This window comes from Bidens hawaiensis, unplaced genomic scaffold, assembly GCF_021521415.1.
Source record: "Bidens hawaiensis isolate Kalapana, Puna unplaced genomic scaffold, B.hawaiensis_p1.1 tig00009238_1, whole genome shotgun sequence".
Taxonomy (NCBI): domain Eukaryota; kingdom Viridiplantae; phylum Streptophyta; class Magnoliopsida; order Asterales; family Asteraceae; genus Bidens; species Bidens hawaiensis.
Window position 1 is genome coordinate 769405 of NW_027491682.1, and position 16277 is coordinate 785681.

General features: G+C 34.2%; 2 protein-coding genes across 2 annotated transcripts; both read right to left on the reverse strand.

Annotated features, from left to right (window-relative positions):
• Positions 1-7416: 7416 nt before the first annotated feature.
• On the reverse strand, positions 7417-7824 carry LOC143531788 (uncharacterized). The gene has a single exon (XM_077027008.1). The coding sequence runs from the start codon at positions 7807-7809 to the stop codon at positions 7417-7419; it is 393 nt and encodes a 130-aa protein (XP_076883123.1). The 5' UTR covers positions 7810-7824.
• A 1007-nt stretch (positions 7825-8831) lies between these two features.
• On the reverse strand, positions 8832-14302 carry LOC143531782 (la-related protein 1C-like). The gene is made up of 6 exons (XM_077027004.1): positions 13802-14302; positions 12428-13004; positions 11172-11292; positions 11009-11099; positions 10835-10906; positions 8832-9420 (listed from the first exon to the last, which is right to left on the reverse strand). The coding sequence occupies exons 1-6, from the start codon at positions 14180-14182 to the stop codon at positions 9163-9165; spliced, it is 1500 nt and encodes a 499-aa protein (XP_076883119.1). The 5' UTR covers positions 14183-14302; the 3' UTR covers positions 8832-9162.
• Between the last annotated feature and the right edge of the window lie 1975 nt (positions 14303-16277).

Here is a 16277-nt window from a genome sequence, read left to right on the forward strand (position 1 = left end):
AACCGAAATCCGAAGTTTCTTAGGATTGGCCGGTTACTACAGAAGATTCATTGAAAATTTCTCCCGAATTGGCGTTCCTCTAACCTCGTTAACCCGTAAGAATATCAAGTATGAATGGGGAACCAAACAATAAGAAGCATTTGATTTGCTTAAACAAAAACTCACCAATGCACCTATACTGGCCTTGCAAGAAGGTACTGAGGATTTCGTTGTCTTTAGAGACGCGTCCTATTCCGGTTTGGGTTGCGTACTAATGCATCAAAAGAAAGTGATCGCTTACGCTTCTCTAAAACTCAAGGTACACAAAAAGAACTACACAACTCACGATCTAGAGTTATGCGCCATAATCTTTGCCTTAAAGTTATGGAGGCACTATCTCTATGGAGTTAAATTCATTGTGTACACCGATCACAAAAGTTTGAAACACATCTTTGAACAAAAGGAGCTCAACATGCGTTAACGAAGATGGATGGAAACATTGAATGATTACAACTGTGAAATCGTTTATCACGAAGGGAAGGCCAACATCGTGGTTGATGCCCTGAGTCGTAAGGAACATGAAAATCTAGTCGAGCAAATCAAATTAGCCCAACACCAAGCAATCGAAGAATACAAGATTTCCGATGAAAAGCATAACGGCACCATTGACTCGTTAGTCAAAGGTGATGATGATATACTCAGACTTGGAAACAGGATTTGGGTACCGATCGTTGGAGAGTTACATGAAAAGATAATAAGTGAAGCCCATAAATCCAAATACATGATGCACCCCGATAGTGACAAAATGTATCAAAATATAAAGCTGAACTACTGGTGGAATGGAATGAAAAAGGATATCGCTTTGAATGTTGCAAAATGTTTAACGTGTCTAAAAGTCAAAGCCGAACATCAAAAGCCCTCGGGATTGCTTCAGCAAACCGAACTTCCTGTTTGGAAGTGGGAGATGATAACCATGGATTTCATTACGAAACTACCGAAAACCACTCATCAACATAATGCGATATGAATTATTGTCGATAGGTTAACCAAATCCGCTCATTTTATTCCTATTAATGACACATATTCGCTGGATAGATTGGCACGAATCTATGTAAACAACATAGTTGCATTGCATGGAGTGCCTCTATCTATCGTTTCTGATCGAGACAGTCGATTCACGTCTCATTTTTTGAAAAGTTTTCAACAAGTGTTAGGAACCCAATTAAATCTTAGCACTGCTTATCATCCCGAAATTGATGGGCAAAGCGAAAGAACAATTCAAACGCTTGAAGATATGCTCTGCGCTTGTGTGATTGACCTAGGTGGAAGTTGGGACGACCATCTTTCCCTAATGGAATTTTCGTATAACAATAGTTATCACACAAGTATTCAAGCTGCACCGTTTGAAGCGTTATATGGACAAAAATGTAGAAAGTCGGTATGTTGGCTGAAACTGGAGACAATCAAATGTCTGGACCCGAGATAGTCCAAGAAACCACCGAAAAAATATTGCAAATCCGAGAACGACATAAGATGGCGCGAGACCGACAAAAGAGTTACGCTGATATTTGTCGTAAGCGGTTAGAATTCATTATAGGCGATAGAGTCTTATTGAAAGTTTCACCTTGGAAAGGCGTTGTTCACTTCGGTAAGAAAGGAAATTTAAGTCCACCCTTTGTTGGACCATTTGAAGTACTCGAGCGAATTGGTATCGTCGCTTACCATCTGCGACTACCCGAAGAAATGAAAGGGATACACGATGTATTCCATGTCTCTAATTTGCGTAAATGTCTATCCGACGAATCATTGTCAATGCCTTTAAGAGAGATCAAAATAAATGAAAATCTCAAAGTTGTAGAATGACCCTTACAAATTGAAGATTTTAAAATAAAGAAACTTAAGAGGCATGATCTAAACTTGGTCAAAGTACAATGAGACTCTCGAAGAGGCCCCGGGTATACTTGGGAGTTAGAATCTGAAATGAAAAATAAATGCCCCCACTTATTCTAGAAATCAAATCTCGTGGACGAGATTCATTCCTAGGTGGGGAGGATGTAACATCATGAAAATTTCGATCAAAAATCATCAAGTATTCAAAGTTAAAGGACAAAAAAAATATGTTTTCCTGACCCATCGCGATATCAGAAGACAACCCATTGCGTATCGCGATGGGTATGTCACAAAAACCCAAAATAGGCGGTGTCGCGTTATGAGATCACCAAGAACATTACATCATTGCGATCGCAATGACGTGGTCAGACAGACGAAGACACGTGCCTCGCCACGTGTCCCCACGTGGCACCACGTGTCGGGCCACGTGGCATACGTGGCAAAGCTAGTGATTACGCGATGAGGCTAGTCGCGATACGCGATGGCCTGCCAAGGGCCCATCGCGTATTGCGATAAATATAATATTCAAAAATTTTACCGCTAGATCCATTGAGTATTGCAATGGATCATTCTCAAGACCCATCGCGTATCGCGATGGGTAGCCTGATCTGCTCTATAAATAAGGCTTCAAGCCCATCCATTTCATCACAACTCAATCCCACTCTCTATCTAGAAAATACTCTCTACCTTGAAAAGCGTGCCATCGACCTGACGATCGAACCTCGTAAACTGCGCCCAATTCCATCGATATCTCGAAGTACGTGCCATCACGAGGTGAACCAAAGTCCTGTCTCGAAGTACGTGCCGATTTAAGCTCGACGACCGACGTGCATCGATATGCGTGCAAGAAAAGTATTGATCAAGATTTCCTCGATAAACGTGCAAGCGTGGAACTGCTGCCCGAGAATCTAAAAAATTATAAAATGTTATTATAATATTAAAATAGGCTTAGACCCTAGTCGAGGGTATACTCGATATCTCGAGAATAAACAAAGAAACTATAAGCAAAGAAAATGTAAATAAAAGATATTGTTATAAAAATAATTCATTGTTAGTAACAAAAATATTTTTTAAGATTCTTGAATAATAAGTAAAGGAATAAAGTATACGTTTCTTCGAGAAGAAGAAACATAGTGTTTAGAAAAATTGAATGTTCGAACTAAAGGTTCGAACATAGTAAAAAAAGAAAAGATATTTTGAACTAAAGGTTCGAAAAGAAAATATATCGAGGTAAAAATTATACAAAAAGGACTAAAGATCTAAAGCTAGATTATTGATCTAGTAATAACAAATGGTTATACTCGTACTATAGGTTCAAGATAACAAAGAAAGATAACTTGATCAGTAAAGTGAAGCTAATCATTTTAAAAGGTGAATACGCCCCAAACTTTTAACTAGTTTAATCGAGTCATTTAATTTGATTACATGAGATTACATATCTCTAAAACATTATGAACAAAAGTAATCATTGGCACTCTGGTTGTCGTGCACGCTTGTCTGGATCCTTTCATATGTGGTAGACGGTGGGCACACCACGCCACACTTGGTTATGTCTTTGCCATAACGGGCCGGACCTATGTTATGTACGAGAGAGGGTAATCATGTGTATACTGTTGGTAGCTAAGTAATCTCGAACGCTGCGGTGTTTGCTGAGCATTTCGAGTTGAGCTTAAGTTTGTAATTGTGTTTTAAATTTTTAACTTATTATTCCTAAGCCACGATGGGCCGAGACCTAAGTTACGTATCGAGGGGTAATTAAGTAAATAAAATATTTTATGCGTCAGCTTATTCACTAGCATGTATTGCTGACGTTTATTCTAAACTGTTTTACAGGTAACGAAAGATAGATGCTTGGGAACGAAGTAGCCATTTGGTGATCTGATGGTTCAGATAAATCTTTTGATAAAAGTTTATGTAAATGGTGGTTTAATGAACATGAAATCTTTTGTAAACTTTAATGGGTATTTTATAATCCCGTATTTTGAATATAAATATGTTACTATTATAACCACGCTAAATTTCGCATTTAACCCGTAACTCTAATGTATTTACAAAAACGGTACCAACTTTGGGTCACACGCCTAGGCCGTAGTTTGGGGTGTGACTTTGAATGTCCTAAAGAGTAAGCCCTAAATAAAAGTATAAAGCTAGTTTTAGTTAATGTTTGACGAATAATAACTAAGGATTATAATGGGATCAGAACTTGTACTTGAAAAAGGAAAATAAAGATGAAAACGGAATTGGACAGCTTGTTGTCACAGAATAGATAAATTATTAAAAATTACGAAAAAAATTCCCAACAAATATAAAAAACTCATTTAGAAAGTTTGGTCGCTTTCAGACCCGATATTGGCTAAAACAGTCATTCTTCTAAAAGGGTACAAATCTACCCACAAATTTTAATTTGATCACTATGGAGTCATACAAAATAATTAATATGCAAATAAAACGTCATAGAACCATAAATATATGAATTTAGTCATAAGCTTTGGTCTTGCACCATTTCAATTTGTTATTAGAAAGTTATGTCTCAACCTTTTTTGGCTAAGAATTCTGTCAATTTTTAATCATTAAAATTAGTAATGTCCTTGGCATTTTGAAATGGTTTTTAATGGAAATAAATTATAAGCCATTGATGGGGTGATGAATACATCATCTAAAGAAGATGTATCATCAAACCCTTATAGTTATTGTATCAAAGAAAATCAAATTAAAACATAAAGTTACAAGGAATATAAGAACTTTGTTAAGGTGTAACCATTGAAGATCATCTTCCAACCTTTAGTTTTTTGTCTCCTCCAAAACACACTCAATAGTATATAGATTACGTGGGATAATTGACCTGAATATATAATGGCTTTGCAAACATATAAATGAAGAAGATGAACAAAAATAAAAGAAACCATAAAGATAGTACAACTAGTGTTACACAACACTTTAATTATTTTAATTTTTGACAAATTAGTTGAATAGTAATAATAAGAAAAATGAAGAAAGAGAGAGATTCTTTGAATTTCAAAGAAGAATAAGAAATGCGCAAAAGAAAAGGAGGGGATGATAATCTCCTATAAATAACAAGATTTGAATGGGCTAACTTATGAAAGTTTGTTTTTGTAAAAATTGTATTGTAAAAATTGGGGAAGGGGAAAAGGGGTGGCTTGGACGGTTTTCGGTAGAATTATGTTGTATTTTTAAGATATTGGAAGGAACATTTACTACAATAATTAATTAGATATAATACCTAGCTTTGTTAAATGTTAAAGGTCTATATAACAATTTATTGTGTTATAAAATAAAATAAACACACTTATGAGTTATAAGTAACTTATCATGTATTGGCAAAATACATATATAACTTATTAGAGACTCCAAATATCAAGTTATGTTATACGAGTTTCCAAACGCTTTAAATACGTAACGCATTAGTCACGATGTAAGGTAACGATTTTTGATTCATCAAGACTTGTGAATATGTTTGCATAGTAAATATAATATAACTTCAGTATCTATGACTAATAGCATGAATAAAACATAGACATCCAACATTTCATTGATTAAAAGAGGTTTCGAATCACATCGAAAACTAAAGCGGGTCGTGTTTCGGGTTTGAAAATTAACGAATGTAGCATTATGTAGTAGACATGATATATGTTTTCTTTATAAATAATATATTCTTAGGTTTTTTAACACTGTATATTAACAATATTATTTATTAGTAATAAGGAAATTCTAAATTGATAAAGATTGTGCTAATTACACAAATAGCCCTTTAAAAGGTAAAAACACTAAAAATGCCCTCATGTGTAGCGCGTATGAGGTGACTTAACTGAAAAACTTAACATCCATCGGTTTAAAGGAGTAAAACCAAGCCAAACTTGCAATAAAAGATAAGAAATGAAAATCATTTTAAAAAAAGACCTATTTCATAATTTAGCTAATTCAAAAGGAAAAAAATTGTAATTTTCTTTTTTATTTACTTGTTACTATTTACAAAGAAAAAACTTGTGAAACATTCTTCGAGTATTGAGACATTAAAGTATTTTTAAGTGGTGTAAAGGTATTCTTAACCCGTTTTCTATAAATATGTGAGTGTGTGTTGTAAATTAGATGATATGGTTATGAGCGGCTGATGGTGGAGGAAAAAAAAATATTATGTGAGGAAGTTACATTTGGATTTACACTGATCACATTGTATAAATTTTTAATATTTTCTAAAAGTAGTTTTGAGTTGATGAGAAAGAAAAGATAATGATAAAGATCATCATCATCATCGTACCTAGTATATCCCACCAATAGCAAAGCTATGGTAGGGTTTGAGGAGAGTAAGATGTAGACAACCTTACCTCTACCCTTTAGGAATAGAGAGGTTGCTTCCGGTGAGACCCCTGGCTCGATAGTAGTTTTGCATCAAGCTTTGGACATAAGGCACATAACACTCAACCATCGGTACACCGTCGATTGGTGCATGTACCCTTGTCTTTGGACTATCAACGCTACCACATGATGCTTGATTAACCTTCCGCCACTATTAACGTTATTTTCACGCGATTGATAAAATAACGTCAAAATTAGTGCAATTTCACTTTTGCCCACCAAAAGGTTCACATATATATACATTATATGCGCGTATCGCAAGCAAAGCGAAAAAGTATAAGAAAATATTGGTTATTATTTTAAGAGAGAAAAAGTAACGATTTTTAACGTAAATATATGTATATGATAGTGAATGCATTGAAGTGCTCTAACAAAACCAACACTGAGACCGCCTAAAGGAAGCCCTGCCTGGTATTGAACGTCAAGTGTCGTCAACAGTGTATTTTCACTCTATAAAATCTTCAAAAGTCCATTATAATTTTTGAAATTAACTTGATATCCGAAAAAATAAATAACTAACCCTAAGTTATAACTAATAATTAACAACTCGGTTTTGTTTGTTTTATTATAAACCGCAAATTATGGTTAGGTTTTGGTTATACCTCATTCCAAAACCGAACTACGCCATACCATACTAAAACCTAACTAAATCTGGAAACCGAACCACACCGAACTTGTTTGAACGCGTGTTTCTAGATTTTTGGCCAAAACTCATTATTTTGGACCAAAAATATTAGACCCAAATTCATAAATAAGTGGTTAACAAAATACTTTTGACCAAAAGTATCATACCCAAATTCATTATTTTGGGTTAATATTTTCCGAAATCCGAACCCAAACACCAAAATCCAAAACCAAAAACCAACGCAAAACCAAAAGTATCATACCCAAATGGCTTCCTAACAACCAAAATTTTGGTTTTGGTTCGGTTTGAGCCAAGACCGACCAAACCGTCCTGTACTACAGCAAACCTGTTTTGATCCAAACCCATTATGAAACCGCTTACCTCTATTAATCTCTGTAACACTAGACAATAATCTTCAAATAATAAAATAGTTTCAAGTTTTTCCTAATCTTTTGAATCAAGCCATGATTTGAAACCAAAAAAAAAATAACACCTTAAAGTCAAACATTAATGTCAAAGTCAAATTCAAATTCGAGCAATCAATTTACCTACATTTTCTTAGCCGCAGCATCCTCTTCATTCATCTTTTTCTCCCACTTCTTCTTTCGATAATCCGCAAGCATTTGAGGCATGTTCTTCATTAACTCAGCGGTATTTGCTCGTTTTTCAGCCGATACTCTATCACACTTATGCCCTTTTCGCTTTTTCCTCATTTCTTTCCTTTCCGGATCATAAGGCCAATCTTCTCCCGCCAATAAAACTTCCTTTCGAAGGCGGGCCCTACGCCTTGCACTGATCCCGAGTGGCTTCCATGCCCCGAGATGCCAGTAGCCCCAAACGCCCTTTGACAGCTCGTCTTTGTATTTTGTTAGTTTATCTCTCCATGGATACTGGTACTCGGTAACGGCTTTTGCAACGGATTTGATAGAGTTTTCAGCCATTTGTTATATGAGATTCTAATATAAGATTTAATAACATACTTGGACAGTTTATAACTTATTATAAAAATGCTAGATAAACAAATCTCAAGTGTTTGTTTATTTAGCATCCATTTTACAAATACACGAACTTCCTTCCCCACGGTTCACCCTCATTAACCGGAATCAAGTGGTGAACATAAATAATAGTTAGTATATCAAGTGGTGATTACTTTCTATCATATTTAGAAAATGAAACCCATTATAAGTGGTAGTAGGTAGAATATGTAGGTAGCTTAACTGAGTTCATCAGACGCTGGTGAATTGATGCCGATGGAAAACCCTAGAACTAGAATTTGAATCAGTCTACGAGGCTGGTTTTCTGCTTACCAGATACATTTTCACCCCAGCTTGACCCTAAAACTAAGCTCACTTATTGAGCTTGAACCGGCTGGCTCACAGCCTAAACAAACCTGTCATTTGTATATATTGTTTAACATATATAATGTTATGAAAAAAAAAACTAAGAGTCTGTTTGGGATTTACTTATTTAAGTTGAAAATGACTTTTTTGTGATAAACTAAAAAGTCCTAGGCTAGTTACACGAGCAAGCATACACATTACAACACAACATGCTGTTTTTTATATTTGTTACTAGAGTAATTCCACCAAAATCACCTACCGTTGGCTCTATTTCGCTCTCTGACGATTCGTTAAAATTATTGTTTTTTTGGTTACATTGGTGATGTAAGTAATGGGAATTTAGTTGTCCTCATTGGTAGGCTAGTATTCATGTGCATATTTTCACTGTAGAGACTAAAGACTACTTAGTAACTGAATCTGACCCATGTTAATTCTGTGTTGTCGTAAGGAATTGTTCTTAAAAATTCCAGAATACAAATGATCCAATTTAAGAACGCGTACTACAAACAAGCAGAATCAAAAGAACTTGAAACAACTATGCATCAGCATGAAGGGTAAGAAAAATCATAAGAGTACAAAAGCAATCAATAAAATTAAAACACGCCAAAAAATAGTTAAACATCCTCAAATCTTAAACAAAAGCCCAAAAATTTAAGTTAAAAACCATCTAAAAATATTCTACCAGTTATAAATATCAAGTCAAAGGTATATATTGAGAACGAGTAAAACTCAGAACCGAAGAATAGTTTAACACCCAAAAACGCCATTCAATCTCCAAACATCCCGAAAGCCAAAAAAAAGCGCATATTTTATCCTTCAGCATCACCAGCCATAATGATAATATCCCCTTCAAAATCCCAATTCAACCAAACCAACTAAAAGGCATCAGATCTATACAAACAACCAACCTTTATCATTCACTGCAAAATCCGAGCTTACTTAAATATCTTGATATTAAGAAGACGATGATGATTTTGGGTTCAAAGACTCGTCACCAGGTGTCACCTCCCCGTTGTCTGGCTTTATAGAGACACTCGGCTCTGTATCTATAGTTTTTTCTTTGGTAGTGATCGACTCATTCAGTGAGAGCTTTTGTAATGAAGTTTGTATGTTTGAGCTATCAGTTGTTGCGTTTGGTGTAGAATCGAGTGGAAGACTGACTGATGGTTTGACCCATTTTCTCCAGTCATTACGTCTTCGTAGAGTTTCACCCTGCATAACAATGATAAAAAATAGTCGTCGATGTTTTTACATAACAATGCAACAAAAAAATAAGAGGGGATGCTAATGCATTAATTAGTTGAAAATACATAATACATATATTTATTATATATAGACATACACAAGTATTTAGATATATACATCTATAAATACATATATACATATTGAGAGGGCTGTTATTCTCAAAACAAATGGTATGATGAAAACCGCATAAGACGTGTACATTTGGGTGTAACAAGTTAAAAAATAGATGTTTGCTCATCTCTTCCCATTCTTTGATTTCATCTCCTCTTTTAATTTTTGCTAAAACATAAATAAATGTGCATGTACGCATTTAAATAAAACACTAAAATTATATTTTTAAAAATTAACCTTAAAAAATATTAAAATCTATATGCATTCTGGATTTCTAGTCGATTTTCATAAAAAATTTTAAAAAGATTAATGCAGTTATGAAATTTCTCAACATATATACACCCACACACAAGTTACCACTTGGTTACTGACATACAAGTTGAACATAACATGAACTTAAAGCCATACACGAGCTTTGTTGTACTAACAAAAAGGTAACTACGTAATAAAATATAATATACCTTACAAGGCAGATCAGGTAAGTTAACAAAATGTCAAAACATGTTCCAGTCAAATGGGGTAACTTTTAAAAGGCCAGTCAAAGGGTGAACTTTTTAAAGGCAGGTCACAGGCTGAGTCGGCCGTCAAGACGTTTATCCCCTTTTTCTTTGAAGTGTATAAATAATTGATATATGAAATATAACTATAAAAACTAAAATGTTAACATAACATCTGATTTGTTTGGATAAATCAATTTAGTAGTAGAATTTACTGGAATAACACTTGCGGCCACATACAACCTGTTGGACCCCCTCAACCCAATACCATTTTAAAAACATTTTTAAGTTGACCCAATAGAAATAAAATACGAAACTTTAAAGTAGACAAATTATAACTCTCGCCTTTTTCTGTTACTTCATTGAAAATTATTAAACAAATTTGACATGTTGTGTTGACCCAAAAGTGGGGGTGTAAATGTGTAAAGTAGAAAAGTCAAGCCACTCGTAAGCTACTTGAAATTGGCTCATTAAAACCTAAAATCAAGCCAAGCGTAAGCTTAACAAACTACTCACAAGCCGAGCTCAAGTTTTAGAAATAAAGCTCTAAACGAGCCAACCTCGGGCTCAACTCAGTTAACACCTTACCCAAAAGCAGTTTTTTGTCTATATTTTATTTCGCCCATTTTCTAGAAAACTAAAATAGATAAATAAAGTACTATATATGATTACAAAAACAATATTAACCCAAAAACACCCCCGTCCATTAATAAGAATATTAGAAATTGCCATTTCTAGCAACATAGAAAGTTGAACCATTGTAATGAAGATACCTGAACTTCAACAATAGTAGAGTCTTTAATGGAACTCAAAACCATTTGCAAATCACTTGTCAAACTTTTGACCTGCAAAATCACACAGAATAAAAATACATTAATACATTAATAATTAATAAACAGTTGCAAAAACAATTATTGTCTCATAAAAAATAGATTAAGATTACATACTCTGTGAAATCCAGCTATCAAAGTGAGAGGCACCCAACCCTCTTCATCCATGTTTGACCTCAAATAATGGTCTTTTACCAAATTATCATCACTGTTTGCAAAAACATGAAGTTATATCTAAATTGTTAAGAAAACGAATTCTCAGTTGATAAGTTTGCCGTACCTGAAATAATATTCAATCTGATACAGTATGGTATCGGACAACGATGGTAGATTTGTAGATGTAGATGGGCGTGGGTGAAGAGCTGGCCCGTAAACAAATGGCGGCGGTGGCGGCGGCATCTCTGCACCAAGCGAAAGTTACTATTAACTTCTTTAAACAAACATAAAAAACACATTACAATTTAAACTTAAAAGTGATTTGTGATGCTAAATAATCATTAACATATATTCAAATTTTATAAAACGTGGTGTGCAAATAGTGTTTGAACGTATTTTTGCCAGAGATGTGCACGAAACCAAATAACCGAACCGTAACCGTAATAACCAAACTGTAACTGAAATAACCAACCAAACTAGAATAACCGAGCTCAATGAAAAACAACGATTTTCTTTTATGTTCCTTAGAAAATCACTTTTTTTGGTTTGGGATCGGTTTTGCTATCAATCAAAAACCAAAGTAAAGAAATTAAAAAAACCAATTTAAAGTAATTTATAAGAAATTAATAGCCAAAAGGTTTAGATACAGATGTATAATAATCAATAAATCATTAACTAACTAAAAAAATTTGGTCCCATAATTCCAAACTCAAATATATTATTTTCAGCAAAAAAATTTAATCCCATATGATATATCAATCAACCAATCCCATATGATATATCAATCAACCAATCCCATATGATAGAACCAAAAAAACAGAACGAAACCAAACCAATTGTGAAAACAAAAAACCGGAAAAACCAAAGCAACTGTGGAATCAAAAAACTGATTTTAAATAACCTTTAAAAATAATTATCAGTGTAGCCCAAAAGACTTAAATAAATACATGTGATAATAATCAATAAATAATTAGTTAACACAAAAATTAAGCCCACAAAGTTAGGCCCAAAATCAATACTTTGGGCCCTTTTCTCCGGAATAAAAATTTTTAAGCCCAAATGATGAAAATGAAAACCAAAACCAAGCCAAACCCATTGTAACTTTTGGTTTTTGGTTCGGTTTAAGCCTAAAACTGACCAAAATCTACCCATGCACACCTCTAGTTCCTGCTGCCTTGAATGATTTTTCACATATCGCCTGTCAAAGGTCCAATAGTTACAAAGAATGTACTTATTTGTCACTTTACCTTTAATTTGTAAAAAGTAATCATATCTTATCAAACATTTAAACCTCTTATTATTTAATCATCGACACACACAACGTTTAGATTATATCATCACATCATCCCTTTCAAGATGAACATCAAAACATGAACTCACCATAAACCATGGGTGCACCATACGGTCTTAGAGGTTGGGGAGCAATAAAAGGGGGCGGACCCAAATGAGCCGGTTGCATATAACCTCTGGGAGGCGGAGGTGGAGGTGGTACCACGTGATGTGGCATAACACCACCATGACTTCTCGGACCAAACCATTCCCGATCATGGTGGTCCCGCCTACCACCAGGACCATTGTTAACAAACGGTCCACCATCACCACGTGGACGGGGCCCAAAGTTATTCCTCTTCCTATTGTAAGGATGATCGTGCACCGGATGTGAGTGGGACCCGATACCAGCCACTGGTCTTGTTGGAACAAAAGTGTTCCCATTGTTTGGTGACTGATCACGTACTGGAGGATCTAATACTGGTGGTACAAAACCGTATGGTGGGTTAAAAAGAGGAAACGGTGGCATGGGTGGTGGTGGAGGTGGTGCTAGCCGGTTGTAGCCACCGCCTGCACCACCACCTCTTTTCGTTGACCTTTGTCTGGTAGGGTGGTTAGGATTTTGATTTGAATGATGGCTTGTGTTAGGTTTAACAGGTTTTTGAGGTGCTTGTGAAATTACAGGTGCCTGTCAAAATCAACAATCATACAAAATCAATGACCATACTGCATCAACAAGCATGCAGTATCAAAAGGCGTGCAAAATCAATAATCATACAAAAAGAATAAGCATACAAAATCACCGATCATACAAAACAATAATCATACAAAATCAACAATCTATACACTATCATAAACCTAATTTGATGATGATATTATCAAACGTGTCACATAATCAATAAGCATACAAAAACAATAAGCATATAAAATCAATAATCATACAAATTCATTATTATACACTATCATAAATCTAATTTGATATTAAAGTATAAATTTCGTCACAAAATCAATAATCATACAAATCAATAAATATACAGTATTGATAATCATACAAAAATCATAAACCAAATTTGATGTTAAAACTATAAAACACGTCACATAATCAATAAACATAGAAAATCAATAAGCATACAAAATCAATAAACACAGAAAATCAATAAGCATACACAATCAACAATCATACAAAATAAAAAGTCTAATTTGATGTTATTATCAAGTATGTCAATTAATCAATAATCATACAAAATCAATAATAATAAAAATAATACAACACCAATAATCATACATCTTCAATAAGCATACAAAATCAATAACTATTCAAAATCATAAACCTAATTTGATGCTGAAATTATCAAGTGCATCACATAATCAATAATCAATTATCATAGACTATCATAAACCTAATTTAATGCCGAAACTATCAAGTAAGTCACAAAATCCATAATCATACAAAATCACAGCCTAATCTGATGAATAACAAATAACTAAACAAACAATAACCTGAACCGATCCGTCCGATGCAGATTTAGCCGAAGAAGATTCCGACTGAAACGACAACGACTTCGGCAACGGCCTCGTCAATTCGGACAACGCCGGCCACGCAGAGTCAGCTCCCATAACCGGCGAACTACTACTTCCATCCACCACACCATTCGCCAATGAAGGTTTACTCCATACAGACCTCTTCACTCCACTCTCATTCTCACATCCTTCCACATCACTCTCCACCGTCACCGTCAACTGATCGGAAACCGTCGTCGGAGAACGCGGCGCGACGGACTCCGGCTCGCCGCCGCGGCGGACAACTTGCGCCCAGGGCAAAGTGGTGCCGCCGGTGTCGGTAGCGGTGGATGAATCGGAGGTCATTGTGGCTTTGAATGAGTTAGGGTTTGACTGAATTGAAGAAACTAGTGATGAATATGATTACATGGAGTGAATTAGGGTTAGGGTTTTGATAAAAAAAAAAAGAGTGATCGGCGAATGGAATTGGAAGAGAGAGAGAGGGAGAGAGAGAGAGACACCACAAAAACGGAATGATCGGTGGAAAGAAAGAAAGAAAGTGACGAGGGGTTTGTTGGTTGTAAGGGCTTTTGACTCATATTCATAATGGGCCCAGTCAAATTTGGCCCAATATTACCTTTTCCACTTACAAGTTATAATAATAATTTTAATTAACAACCTAGAGGGGAATAAAAACCTGGTTTCGAACCCGACCCGGAACTGGTTTACTCGTACTTGATTTGTGGGCACGACCTGGTATAGGATTTCTTTCCAGGGCCGGAATCGGAACCAACCCGGACCCACTAGAATCAAAAATACCCGGTCAAAACCCTAACCCTGAAAACCTGGTCAAATACCCGACTATACCCAGAATCATTGGCCGAATGACCACTGTGGTAAAACCCGATTGGAATCAGATTCAAAATTGAGAATTTGCAGTCTCCTGCCTAAACCCGGTTGAGCTAAAGTTTATTGGAAAAAGAATATTTTTAGAATTTGGTAATTTTTTAAACGATAACTTTATAAAAATAGTAACCAAGTTTCAAGTATTTCCGATTAAGACACTCATATTTTATTTTGTTTTAATTAGGTCACTCAACTTTCAACAAATGTTCTAATGCTATCTTTTTTACCTTCATATTATATGTTTATAAATAGCTAAAACGTCATTAAAACCAACATTATTTTATTTTATCAGTAAATATATTACTTACGATAATATAGTAGTCGCTCATCTTGCTTTAGTACATAAATTGAAAGTTAAGTGACCTATTTGAGACCAACTATAAGTTAAGTGACTTAATTGAGACAAAACAAAATATGTGTGACTTAATTAAAACTTGATTATTATTTTACTAGTTTGAGGCCCGTGTATTACACGGGTAATTGTTGAAAATTTTAAACGTTGACTATTAAGTGAAATACAGTCAACAAATTGATCATATATTGTTAATACAATTACAATTAAATTAAAATTATAGAAATTACATAACTAAGATTACACAAATATGTTACAAATAGGTAAAAATTTCTTTTACACTATATTTGTGATTATATTAGTAGGTATACATAGTTTATCAAAAATCAAAATTTTTAGTCCATGTCTGCTTGTAACTCTTAATAAATTAACATATATGCCTGCTTATCACTCTTGATATAGCTATATATAGTTGTCCGGTGACAAAAAAAGGTTCTCCAAGTACATACCAACTATAGATAAATGATAATATATATCCATGATACTAATAAAAAAAATGTCATAGCTTTTAATCAATTAATATAATGTCATTTGATAACATCTCCTCAATTTATCAAAAAAAACATGATTATCCTAAAAACCATATATGAACTTTGATGCTATAATTATCCTTAAAATCTTTACAATTTGAAATTGATTGATCGTGATAAATTTGTTATTAATATTCTGTGTATGACAAATTTTTAATTAACTTTATATTTTACAATTAAAAATTGTATAATCAAGCAAAATAAAAACCGAAAATTTAAATATAACAAAATGATTTGTTTATTTCATATGAATGTAATTGTCAGGAAAATGAAAAATACATAATAACATTAAAACCATGTTCAAATAATAGTGATTATTCGGAGTTAAAAGAATATTACTCCCTCCGTCTCATTTTAAATGTCCATTTTTCCATTTTTGGTTGTCCCAATTTAAATGTCATTTCTATATATATAAATTCATTTTTCAATTATGCCCTTACTATTAAATGTCATTTTTTAGCCAAGGAAGAAAAATGGTTTTTAGTCATAATAACTTAAAGGACATTATTGTCATTTTACAGCTCATAAAATAAAATGATCAAACATTTCTTAATTTGTGCGTTTTGGGTCCCATGACATTTAAAATGGGACGGAGGGAGTAGAAAATTTAAAGTTGCATAAAATGATTGTGGTGATTCTTATATATAATATTTGAAAGTAGGGCTGCCACTTT